We start from the raw sequence: 13,399 nt of genomic DNA on the forward strand, positions 1-13,399 counted from the left end.
ACGTTCCCCACATAATCATGACAACTAACAAGTAGAATGAACCAGCTGTGACGCTACAGTATTACCAGCTTAAAGTGCCAGCAGGCAAAAGATGTCACAGGCACTACTGGTTAGCAAACAGTTTTCGCTGCATATAAGTTATCGCCAACACATCAGTATCATTTGTGTACAGTTCCAGTCAACTATAACTCCAGTATATTCTCCCAACGGTATTTGGCAACAGTTAAAGATAGAAAAGAAAATTCTTCACTGTAAGTAACATATGAGAAAAAGTAAAGATATATTTATGAACCCTATTACGAAAGTTTTAAAAATTAACTTAGCAGGGTGGGAATGGGGGCAGAGAAGATGTCCAATGAACTAATAGCAAGTCCAGTGTAACATATCATTAATTGTTTCCTTCCCTGTAAATCTGACGTAAAAGAAACACTGAAATAGTCACACAATCTATTTTTTTTGTGTGTATGACATAACTTCATGTACTGTTTCATGAATCGCCTGATAAATTTAGAATGGTGATAACTGTTCACTGTTAGTTGTGAGAAACCATGCATTTATAAAGCCATGACTCCATCCTATCATGTTATATAAAAACATGATTGGTGGCAGTCAATGGGCTTGACACATCCATGATTAATTAATTAAGTATCATAATTACTCCTGGTGCATTAATATAATGAAAGGCAGAGATATTTTGTAAAAACTGCTAAAATATTGCAGTAACCTTTTACTAGCCAATAGTGCTACAGTATCACAGTCCATGTTCTCTCTAGGCTCAGTGAAAGCAGATTTCAATCAGAGCTTGCACATGGCACATTTTAAGGCTACAATAATCCCCACACTAAACATAAACCAATGAACGTAAGAAAATCAGTCACCAAAAAACGTCCCAAGTCAGTCAATAGTTTTCAAACAAGCATGAAAATCACTTCTAAATGCATAAAAATAATGACTTAGGGTTGAAAGTAATGGATTCTAAGATTCTAAGGTTTCACTTCAAACACCAAGCATGCTGAAATATTCTCCATACAAAGACACTATAACACACTTGCATTTCACAGATTTTTTCACTGAAAATGTTGAGGATAAAGTTGTGACATGTTGACTTTAACTTAAGCACCAAAACACCAAATGTTGAAGGGTGTGGCGCAACTACCCCGTCTCCTAGTTAGTACTACACACAAATCAGACGTGAACAACTCTTAATTTGGTCATAAACTGATCAAATGACAGTGCGATACAGTAGTCATTACTCACTTCCGTTGAACTGTCCACTGTTGTTGATGTCCTCGAAACATCGTTTCGTCTCATCCAAAATTTGACGAAGTCGCTGAGCATGCCCACAAAATTTGTGGAGCTCATTTGGCAGGTTGGCAGCCATTTTCATACCTTGGTTTTACTTGACATTACCTAGTAATGCCCACTTAAAGAAGGTCACACGTCTACATGACTGTATTTGAGCAACAACGACTGACTGACACAAACCAGAAGTCTCCATTAACTGTCGGAAGTGTCTCTCGCTTCGTTTGTGGCATAACACTCGTGACCAGTGTTTTGCGGAAGAAGTATTTGAAGCGAGCACATTGTTTGGAGTTACTTCCCTTGATTGAAGTCGGTAAACGCGCGAAGAGTTCAAAATGCTGAGCCTATGCTCTGAAACTTGAATGTCATCTGCTGTTTCACTCTGGCTCTCAATGGTTACCGAGCAATCGTGCAGATTTGTTTCGACAAATCTCAAAGGCCATGAGGAAGAAGAGATGCGATTTGTGTTACATTTACTGACAAAATTAATTATTTGCCCGTGAATGGAAACCGCTCAGCAGATATTGCATAATATATGATTATATACCCTTACGTTTATCAAAACTTATCTCAACCTGACAGCTCCTATTTCTCTTACCAGTGTGCAAGCATTGTCTCTGAGAGGTTTGCACACATGCAAGTGTACTCAGCGTGCCTGTATCTTACTTGTAATAACACCTGTTCCAAGGAAACTGCCATGTGCAAGCTTTACTTGCATACATGTATACGATTATTCTTGTCAAGGAGTTTTGATATTCATCAATAGAGACAAAGATTTTATTGAGGATTCGTATCACTGTCTGTTTGAATGTTCATTGTACAAACAACAGAGAGTTAACTTCATGTTATCTGTTAAGCGCTTTTGTTTATCAGACCTCAAACTTTTATTAGAGGCAAGTGCAGACCTATAATTTAACGCATCATGGTACAAGAACGCAATCGGTTCCATCGGAAACATTCGTTAAAGGACAAGGTGTGAAAGGGCTAAATTAATTGTTGAGGTTACCTCCAATTTCATTTTTATGTTTTTATGTTGTTAGTTTTTCTCTTTGAAGACCTCAAAGTTAACATATTTTACAATATCTTGTAGAAACCTACATTTTCTGATTTTCAGAGTGATAGAAAAGTGTGAGCAAAAGCATGACCCATCCCAGTTTTTTAGCCACATATGAAGAGAGTAAACTGGAATGCACACCTAAAAATTGTGGTGGGTCACGCTTTTGCTCACATCAAAATCTTTAACAAGTTTTCAGCCAATTCTGTTAGTGGGCCAAAAAACCACCCTTATAATACCTTGTCCTTTCCATCATTATCAAGATACAGCAATCCTCTACTCTAGGTTCTAGTGGCACCTAGTCAGTCAGGTCGCAACATTAACCACCCAGTCTTCGAGGATTTTACAGTTGTGGCTAACTCTCTTGTTTATAGGTTAACAAACATAGCCAGCGCCTGACATCGAGTCATCAACATCATGATCATCGATCTAGGCAAAAGGGATACGATGACGTGTCAGCCATAGGGACGAGACGAGTAACGCGGATACCGGAGCGGATGAGTAATGAGTTGGACTCGGGTACCCATCTCCATACCTGGAGGTGTTGTGATCACGTGACTGAATGATTAAACACTGTGGTATGTTATTCTTTCATGTTTTAAATGTTGTATTGTCTTTGAAGATTTAGACATAATTTACAATCACTTCTTTTGGATATAATGCATGGTTAAGATGTTGAAAAACAAATGGACATTATCATTATATTAAAACTCGAAAATTAGTTTCTTTACTTCTTGCAAATTTGCAGGAATTAACTTAACGGGTTTCCGGGTAGGGTGTGGTAATAGGGGGAGGGACATCCGGGAGGGAAATTTGGAGCCGTCCCAGCCCTATTGTCAACCAAGTCAAAGGGCCTGACCACCCGATCCCGTTAGTCGCCACTGATCACAAGCATGGAGTACTGCAGACCAGACTTTCACGCGTGGGGGAAATAGCAATCAGTGTGAGTATTGCAGAGAGTATATTCCTATGTTGAGTCGTATGTTACATCTTTACCATACATGTTACATACAGGTGTTAACATGTAACATGCTCTACAGTATATATGCCAATCAGCAAATCAGTGACATCTTCAGGCTGTTCATGTTGTGGCCGATTTTGTGTAATCACTTCATACCGTTGTCCTTTTGACAATCTAATCAGAGGTGTAGCCCAGTACATTGTATATTGATAAACCTTATCGGCAAGTGATTGGAAAGCCGATTGACTGTATGTTCTTTTGCGCTTGTTGAGTTTAGTCTGGTGTGCTTGTTGGGTTTAGTCGGGTCTTCGGCGTGGCGAGCGAACGCTTTCACCACTTGCCTACCCTACCACCTTTTAAGTGGAGGTGAGTAGAGTTTCACCCGAAATTATGTTCAAGCTCACATGTAACGTAAAACGCAACGTTGCAACTAAATTCTGATACCTTACGGTATGGACTTACAGTAACAAATCATCAAAAATGCAATTGCAACTTAGATTGTCTACAAATAAGGCAATGAAAAGAGCATGCGCTTCAACCGCGATGCCGGAATGGTTTATTCTCAAGATGGCGACTCGTAAAAACATACGCATTACTGCGTGACAAGTATTAGATGAGCCACCACCTGACAAATGACCCCAATTTGCACATATGGGAACGCCCTCCAGAACATTCCATTTGAAACAAGACGGAAACAGGTTCAACGTTGTCGTCTAAATATTGAAAAGTTCAGTTTCCTCGTGTGAATCGTGTCGTGATGGTGTTTTGCTGAAGTAAATCGCCCCACGACATGTGTTAAACAGTAGCGGTATCGATCAGCATGTATTGCGCGTGCTTAATAACCAATCTACCTGTAGCAAACAGGTGTATTGGTCCAGATGACTTGCCTCGCCTGCTTGTCACAAACGCGTTCACTGCGCTGGCTCATCTAATAGTTGTCAAGCGGTAGTTCACCATCTCAGTATTTACTGACTGGCTCGAACGCAAATGCATACAAAACGAGCATGTATTTATTAAACACAACATTTCTATATGCACGCACCTGAGCATATAAGCAAATGAACCAACCAATAAAAGTCTTCGATACACTACAGTGCACGCCTACCCGCTCTGACTGGGTTCGGTATCCCGGCTGCTTCGTTTGGAGGGTAGTAAACCCAAGTACAAAATATTTCACTTTTGATTTGAGAGTGTACGCTTCTAATTTAATTGTTTTTTTTCATAATCGTAAATGTATATTATATGACAGGAATAAATTATAATATTATTTTAATTGTGCTTGTTTGTTTTTGTTTGTTTTTGTTGCATGTAAGCTTTGACATATAGAGACGTGCATTCGGGTTTGTGCATGCATACGCGTGTGTATCCTTTGTACTAGTAAATACTATAGTGTGTTATAGTGAGTTAGATAACCCTCTCAGTATGCGGACTCCTTGACGACCAGTCCTTCTCCCATCCCCCTTTAGCCGACTACAGGAAAGGCAACAATAAGAAGCCAATAGCTTTGGCCCTAAAGGTACACCATCTATTCATTAGACCTAGTGTCTGGAGTAGACAAACCATGCGCTGGTGAATATGTGATGACGCCACATCTGTCTTTAACTTTTAGAATGAATGTATAGTGAGTGAGTTTAATTTTACGCAGCTTTTAGCGCGGACAATTATATGGTCCCGGCTGTTAGCAATGTCACTGCAAGGTCAGGACGGCGAACACCAGAAACGTGCTTCCTATACATGTATGGAATCGAATCCGGGTCTTCGGCGAGACGAGCGAACACTATAACCACTTTGCTATAATCCTCTGAAAAATAAACGACCGAGACAGAACAACGAAGTCCACACATTCTACAATGATGTTAACATATAAAATATGGTATGCTGTCGTCTCTGGCATAAAAAATCGCGGGGGCGAAAGCGGGTTTTCTACGTACAGTTGCATATCTTGCTCGGCTCTCACCTGAGTCTAGTGTCACGGGGTCGTTGAATGTCCTCTCGAGATATAGCGTAATACACCTGCGTGACCTTGACATACCTAGCTCTGTTAACAGCACTCTTTTTTCACGCATTGTTACACATTTGAAGTCGACACTGCTCATATTTTTTCTCGATGGCTGTTTTATAGTGATAGGTTTTGTATGCGTGCATGTTATTGCGTAATCAAAGGGGAAAATCTGTTTAATGCCTGTGATGTTCATTGTTGTATAAATATAATATTCAAATAGATTTCTAATTCGTGTGATGTTTTTTGCCCATTTGATATGTAGTCAAACTTTATGGGTAACAACTTGTTTTATTTCGTGAGTTTGACGATTCGGTCTTGACAGCGGAACAAGAATGTATATCGCGTAGGGAAACCACGCGTACACGAAATAAAAGATGTCCATACTGTACTTCCCTACTGCTAAAATGGCATTCATAGAAATTTAAATTACACTGGAAAACTGTGACCTAGATCGCCATGTTTTTTTTTTACTATTATTTTTTTTTTATTTGTTTTATTTTGTTTTTCCCACCGTATGTTCGACGCATCATCTCTAGAAGTAAAAAAAAACAAACAAAAAAACCCAAACCCCTCCAAAAAACAAAACAAAAAAACAAACAAACAAAAAAACTGAATGACCTAAAGTGCTAATGTCAAACTTAATACAGAAGCAGGCACATAGCAAAGACGACACACTCAATGGTATATTATGCACTTGAGAATGAGATACTTTTCATGTTTTGATGTCCTTTTTACCATGTCTTAGATTTGAACATTAAACACTGTTTCGTTACCTCAGTAAAACATTGCACATACGGTTATTGTAATATTATTGCCAGCGAGCAACAAGTTACGAAAGCCATTAAGGGCATGTACTGATGACGTGGCAGTATATTTTAGCCACACACACTCCTGTCTTGTACCCTTATATATGTTTTCATACATATTCACTGCTGCATTGTAGAGACAGTGTCGCATAAGAAATTTGTCTGGTTGGTATGTTTTTCATTTATTATTCCACGAAATGATATATTTTTATTTTATGTGGCCTATCTTGTGACACTGAAATAAACTCCTCCTGTCTCTCTGTCCATCAGTAACAGTACATTATGACAGTTATAGCAGCCGCATGCTACTGACCCCGAAGTTCCGTTAACTCCGGAAACTGACACCACACATCTTCTGTAGTTACTAGTATGAACACGGAAATCCAGTTAAGCTTTTGTCAGTTTCAGAAAAATGAAACAATGTTTTATATCAGACTTAACTTTCATGTTTTCCATGTTTTCTGTGTTTTATGTAAGTTGTGTTGTAAATAACAGACTGTTTTGTGTGATTTTTTAAAATATGTTTTACAAACACCTTTTGTCTATCATTTCATATCCCACTGTATGACGTTTATGACGTGAAAAAAATGAGACAATACTAAACTAAACAGTCTTCCCGTCTGAATTTTGCTGTTTGGTTCGTGTTTTGTGGAATGCCAACAATGGAAGGATACATCTAACGACTGTTTGGTATGTTCTATTCAAAGTAAAAAAGTGCGAAGAATGATGGGAAAACAATTATGTGAGATGAAAGGTCGGGTTATTTAACGCGCTCACTGGTCACCCTCAAGAGCCGAGTTCAGTTCTCCACATGGCTACAATGCGTGAAGTGTTCCTCTGCGTGGTCTTGTTGGAATATTGCTAAATGCGGCGTTAAAGGTTCTCACTCGCTAACATACCGTTTGCCAGATCACTCGGATCTGATTAGGCGTGAATAGTACTTTTTCTAGTACATGATTCCCTCTATCGGTTCAGTACACTTCAGGAGCGGTGGGGTAGCCTAGTGGTTAGTTACCCGATGGCCTGGCTTCGATTCCCATCATGGATACAATGTATAAATCCCATTTCTGATGTCCCCCGTAGTGATATTGCTGGAATATTGCAAAAAGCGGCTTAAAATCTAACTCACTCGCTCACTCTGTAGTCATGCCGAATCTTTGAGGGTAAGTGAGCGAACCTGTCCAAGGTTCTGGTCTGCATTACACTGTCACTCATCCATGTATCGCAATACACATCTTGTAATTCACTTTAGACGCGGGGTACGCTGAAGATCGAATTCCAGGTGTCTGTAATCAATCATTATGGTTCTGACACATGCTGTTAGCAGACATAGCCTTAAACATAAATCCAGTTTTCCAATCTTTTGAATAATACAACCCAAGATTAGATGCGGATGTATGGCCGGTGTTTATGGTGATAAATATTCATATGATAATTTCATGAGTGGCTGCCCTTTCAAGCTTGTCCATCGTAACTGTGGTCTTGTCACGAACGATCAACATCCAACCGATCTATGCATGCTGCGATGATTTTTGACCAAGTCACGACTTTGAGTTAAAACTTGCCTTCAGCAACCTAGGCCTGTCGCTAGAGGCGACAAAGGGGATCGTGTGATCAGACTGTCATCGTACATGGCAATTTTGTTGATCAATGCTCATTGTCACAGGATTATCTGGTCCAGACTCGCTTATTTAGGACCACCGTTACAGGCATGTAGTGAAAACTTGCTGAGTACGACATAACGCAGCAAAGAACGTGACATGATGGGATATATATTGTTTAAAGCGGCATAAAACCTAACTCACATAAGATACACTATGGAAAACGAAATATTCGTGAAGAAGGCTTGTGGAGTTACCTCCCCTTATTTGCATAAGACGCGTGTGGTCTCCTTCACGCACACATAACGCAAATAGGGTTACGCAACAGAGAAAAAGTAGTACCATTCTTGCTATAAGCAGGCGCGTTACATGCCATTTGTTTCGTGTAAGCCTTGATAGGTTGCAAAGGTTTATATTTACATATAGTATTGAATGTTTGCCCAGCCGTCATATTTGCCCAACAATTTAAGCATGTGTAAGCCAGGTGGTTTTTGGGGGGCATTTTTTCAAATGATAGCTACGCCCCTGATACGCGAGCGAAACGAGCAAAAGTTAGCATTATTTGGGAACGTAATTTCCTCGTTTCGATTCATAAAATATTTTAATGTCAAAATAAAATATCGCCATCATCACACTTTGATAACTTGATACCCATTTCCTCACAAGACTGTGCTCAAACCTCGTATTAAATAGTTACTCACCGGAACAATATAACCGATGCAGAATTTTAAGCGCCACTCCCTCCTGGCATATCAAATCGTTTTTCGCTTGCATTACACCTGTGTGCTGAAACAAAAACTATTTTTTCCCAAATGTTTGCATCCCTTAGATGGGGATTCACATTTCCTTAGTTGTGAACTACCCTCAGGAAAGCACTATAATAGTCAATAATTTAAGGTTTGACTAAGAATAACTATCATCACTGATGTTACTAAGTACGAGGCAAGAGTGGCATCTATAGTGTTTTTTTTGTGTGTTAAAGTATAGTTTTGCCATGTCTTGCCTATTTTCCTGCACTCACGTATGTATAAAGGAAGTAAATGTTCACATAGATGGATACAGACAAAATCAGTATGAAGCTTTAAAGTCATCAGTTCTCTGTCTCTCAAATGCAGGATCTGGCTTGTACATCTTTGAGGATTCAGTTAAGAGAAAGTTTGCGTACCGGAACACTGCATTCAGTTGTATGTATTTTAAAAATAAAAACCGATGAAACCGTTGTTGCGTGAGGCTGCCTTGGCTGTCGGACGATATTTATATTTCTGTTTCTTGCTGTTAGGGAATTGAGAATCAAATAAACTACGTGTGTCTGTCTGTCTTTTAATCATTGCGAGCTGACATTTGGTGTAGTGGTAACAGCAGTAGTAGCAGTAGTAGTGGTAGTGGTAGTGGTAGTGGTAGAAGTAGTAGTAGTTAATTATAACATGAGGACAGTAGTAGTATTCAGTGGCAGTGCCGTGATATATTATGTGTCGACATGTCGAAACGTCTCTGTCAAATCCATCAATGTCAGCACACCTGTCAGGTGAACTGATGGGTGACAGCGGGGAGCCTCTAAAACACTTTAATCACTAGGACACACTTTCATCAATAGATACTTTTACAGGTAGAGTTGTCAATGCGGCAAATAAGTATTCTAAATTATAAGTCATGGTCTAATGAACATGCAAAGTTTCCTGAATTTTAATTGCATTGAGTAGCATTTATTCAAAAAACGAATAGCAAAACAAAAAACAAACAAACCTCAAAACAAACAAACAAAACCCAAAACGGTGAAACCGTTGTTGTCTAGGCATTGATGTCAGATTGGGCATGTAGATCGCAACTCATTACCTGACGACTTTTAGGGAAATGACAGGCTTCCTATACATTTTTCCCTCGATATTCCAAGCTCAAGAGTAGTTTAGATTAGGGCCATACCTGATGCTTTATTTCTCACAACGTATTTCAATTGAGTCTCACATTAAATTGCCACAATAATGCTTAGAGGTATGCATCATATGACAATGGGAAGAGTTATTGCCCTTGGGAATGGCGATTCCACTTCTTCAGCCCGAGATGGACATCAAGGGAACTTTTACCCGAGTTTAAGGTACAGCTGTTACTTATTTCTAATAATGTTACATACGATTACTATTGAAAAAGAACAATTGGTGGTTGGCAAATATTTTATGATCATCGATTGCTGCAGACGGAAATTTACCAAAACATCGAAATCTGGACTGAAGTCGTGAACGAGATCAGCGTATTCCATTTGACAAAATCAGTTGCATGTTGTTCAGATGTATCAAATCAGTTCCATTGGGAATTGTTCAGCTGATACTTTCGACATATTTCAACACCTGGTCCTAATCCTTTTCGTGTTTATAAAAGAAACTAAATTGCACCAACAAACACAATATTGTACAGGCCAGGGTAGTTCAGCAAACGTCGTGTGCCTGCCAAGACATGCACCGACGATTAGCTAGCTGAACTAAGGCCAGAGCAGTTAGGTAGGATCATAACAGTGTGATCTTAAATTTCTTTTTGCTTGTCATTTGTTATGAGAGTGATTATGTTTTGCCTGTTTATTAGCATCACGTGTTGTTCTTACATTCTTCTTGTATTTTAGGATTAAAAAACTGAATTTCATAAATTCTAATCTCAAACATTTAAGGGAAAATGATCACTGAAAACATTTCAATATTGGGAGCACCTTTAGAATTCAACACCACAATTTCTCGTGAGGACGTTCTCAGCTGTTGGTCACATGTTACTGAGACAGGCAATCAGTTTGTGAGAACCCGTCGGATGCGAACTTGCGACCTTCGGATTGTTAGCCTGACAGTTAACCGATTGAGCTACGTCCACATTGTTGGAAAAAGTGCAAATTTAGCTAGTCATTCCTGTGACGTCACGGAAATGAATGGAAAGAATTACGGACAATTACCAAGATTACGGATAGACTTGGTGTCTCGTGCTTTCAGTGAACTGATGGTTACCAAATGGCCCTGATATCATTTGGCACAATCGTACTATTCCGTACTATTACAAGATACCATGTTGCGTGGAATGAGCTGAAATGGTTCGACCTGAAAAAGGTTGTTGGGGTCAGGCGTCAGACGTCGATTTCATGGTGCTTGCATAAAGACGTGCTTGTATAAAAATGAATGTGTGCATTTGTGATAGAAAAGTGTTGTAGGGAACACAGTAAGGATAAAGTGGATCGCACTTAGGAATGAAAGAGACATGGGCACAAGGGTGAGTTAGACTTCGAATCATTACTGAAAATATGTAGATATAGAGGTGAAAGTTGCTGGAGTGCAAGTTCGAGGCCGATTTCCTTTAGCTCAAAATTTTCTACATTAAAAGATATCATTGTTTATTTAACTTTTGACGTTTTCGGTTTCCCGTTTTTTTTGGTTTTTTTTGTGAACAAAGTATTAAAAATGGAAAAGGAAAGCAACTGGTACTCATGCATCTACCAACTATATTGGATTAGGTCGATTAAATAATTCTAACAAATAAAATACATTGACTGAACTGGCACGAAAATGGCTGACATGTCCAGTGTAATACATTCTTACTGCTTCGAAAAGTAATTACGAATGAAGTCCATTTCAGTGTAATTGTTTCTATGGTGGCATCAGAGGTCATTGTTCCAAGAACATGCTTTTGAACAAAATAACCTGCAATTTCGTAAAATAGTATTATGACGTGTCTTTTAAGTTTGTGGTGCTGTATTCCAAAAGTAGGCCCAATATTGATTATGTACATGTATTTAGGACGTCTCTTAAATCGAGCCCTGCTAAACATACTAAACATTTACTGCTGTGTGGGCATTTTGAAAGGAAAGGGTGCAAACCCACTGACCCCCCATTGGCTCTGCCAATGCCAAAAAACATCTTCAGTGTGATGATAAGTCATAAGAATGAAGGTTTTTATGGATATCAACTTCCTTATGTGTTCTCACATAAAGAAGTTGATATCCATAAAAACCTTCATTCTTATGTATTTTCACTTCTAAATGACATTCAAAGACTTGATCATAAGTCATTTTCAAAAGGAAGGGAGCTGAAGCGCCCTCCGGGTCAGCCAATGTGCTAGAGTATGTGTTGTGTTTCAGGCAGCATTGCCAGTGTTCACAAATGGTGTTAAGAAGTAACAGAATGTTAGGTCCTGTATGTTTCAGATGTCTGTCTGACCCAATGAAAAATTCACAGGACCCATAGTATTGGAATATGAAGCAAGCTTTAATGATGAATTAAGAACGATTTTGACAAGTCTTTGAGAGTAGTCTTGATTATAGGGAAAACTGCTTCACAGAGAGTCCAGATTGGACAGATTCCATTGTAGGGTGCTTCAGACAAAATACCTTGAAATGGGATTGAGCATGGTTTTACATCGCTGTTAGCAATATTCCAGTAATATCACAGTGTGGGACACCAGAAAGAGACTTTATACAATGTACCCATGTTGGGAATCAAACCCGGGTCTTCACCATGATGAGTGGACGCTTTGAAGATTCAGTTACCCCATCATCTCCAAAATTCTGATCTTGTAAAGGCAAGGAATTCAGACAAAATACCATGAAATTTCTTGGATTGGAAATTAACAACTGTATTATTTTGTTTAAATTTGTGAAGATTATTTAAGTCCAATTGACTTTGAACATACTGACCAATTTTCAAGATCTAGAAACAGCCTTGAAGAACAGGGTATGTATACTTAGAGGCACTCGGTTGAATGTGTGAAGCATGGTTGAATTTGCTGCATGATAGGGGACAGTGGTCTAGTTTTAATATCTTTTCTTATCTTGCTTCCAGTGTAGCATGACATCAGCAGTTAGAAAGAAAGTGTAAGAGTATGGCCAAGAAGAGCAAGAGGAGAGCTTCCAGCAGTAGCAGCAGCCACGACACCATCACCATGATGGTGCGGGGACTTCGACGACTTGTCATCAAGAAATTTGGAGGTGACCCGTATTAACTGATTTTTAACTGGCTTGAAAACACAATACTCTAAAACTCTGCACAGTGTCAGTCTTCCAGATTGATTGGAGAATCGTCTCCATGTGAAACATATAATGAATTGGTACTATAGAATTGATACCTAATGTGAAAAAACTGCTGAAGGTAAATAACTTTACAAACATTTATCATGAACATGGCGTAATCACATTTTGGGTAAACCAAGCCATCTTCTGTGAGCATTGGAAGGGGGGTCTAGCCTGTATAACTTCTGAATATTTTTCACGTCATGTCCTACCATTTTTTAGCTTGTTATCATCATTTGTAAGTCAAGTTAGCTGAGAAAAATGGTTTTAATTTTCTGTTCCTTGGTTCCTTGGGCAAAATATGTTTTTTCGGTTACTTATTCCCAGAACACATAACACTTTGCATGCAAAACACACAGGTAGAAAATGTTGTGTGTGAAATGTAGATTTATTTTCGTGAAACATGCAGCTTTTTGCATTAACATGAACATTGAAACCCCAGCATAAAACTGATGTGGGTAGTAATGGGACAGTGTCATTATGCAAACAGGCATGATGCTTCCTGTTCAGACATGCACACAAATGTTTGTATTCTATGAATCACGAATCTGCATTGGTTGTGTGTGTCTTTATTTAACAATCATAGCAAAAACAAAAATATTTTCTCAAGTTATTTGATGTTTCAGTGTTTATGAATATCA

General features: G+C 38.9%; 2 protein-coding genes across 2 annotated transcripts in view; one reads left to right on the forward strand and one right to left on the reverse strand.

The window, feature by feature from the left end:
• Positions 1 to 1,522, reverse strand: part of LOC137296379 (dual serine/threonine and tyrosine protein kinase-like) — a 37,019-nt gene extending 35,497 nt beyond the window's left edge. Inside the window, exon 1 of the mRNA XM_067828163.1 lies at positions 1,258 to 1,522. Coding sequence (XP_067684264.1) covers positions 1,258 to 1,387 — 130 coding nt within the window. The 5' untranslated portion in view covers positions 1,388 to 1,522. The remainder of the gene's footprint in view (positions 1 to 1,257) is intronic.
• Positions 1,523 to 9,759: 8,237 nt separating this feature from the next.
• The window catches only part of LOC137296336 (protein O-linked-mannose beta-1,2-N-acetylglucosaminyltransferase 1-like), a 32,118-nt gene continuing 28,478 nt past the window's right edge, over positions 9,760 to 13,399 (forward strand). Inside the window, exons 1-2 of the mRNA XM_067828109.1 lie at positions 9,760 to 9,818; positions 12,532 to 12,677. Coding sequence (XP_067684210.1) covers positions 12,572 to 12,677 — 106 coding nt within the window. The 5' untranslated portion in view covers positions 9,760 to 9,818; positions 12,532 to 12,571. The remainder of the gene's footprint in view (positions 9,819 to 12,531; positions 12,678 to 13,399) is intronic.

This window comes from Haliotis asinina, chromosome 9 (assembly GCF_037392515.1).
Source record: "Haliotis asinina isolate JCU_RB_2024 chromosome 9, JCU_Hal_asi_v2, whole genome shotgun sequence".
NCBI classification, from domain to species: domain Eukaryota; kingdom Metazoa; phylum Mollusca; class Gastropoda; order Lepetellida; family Haliotidae; genus Haliotis; species Haliotis asinina.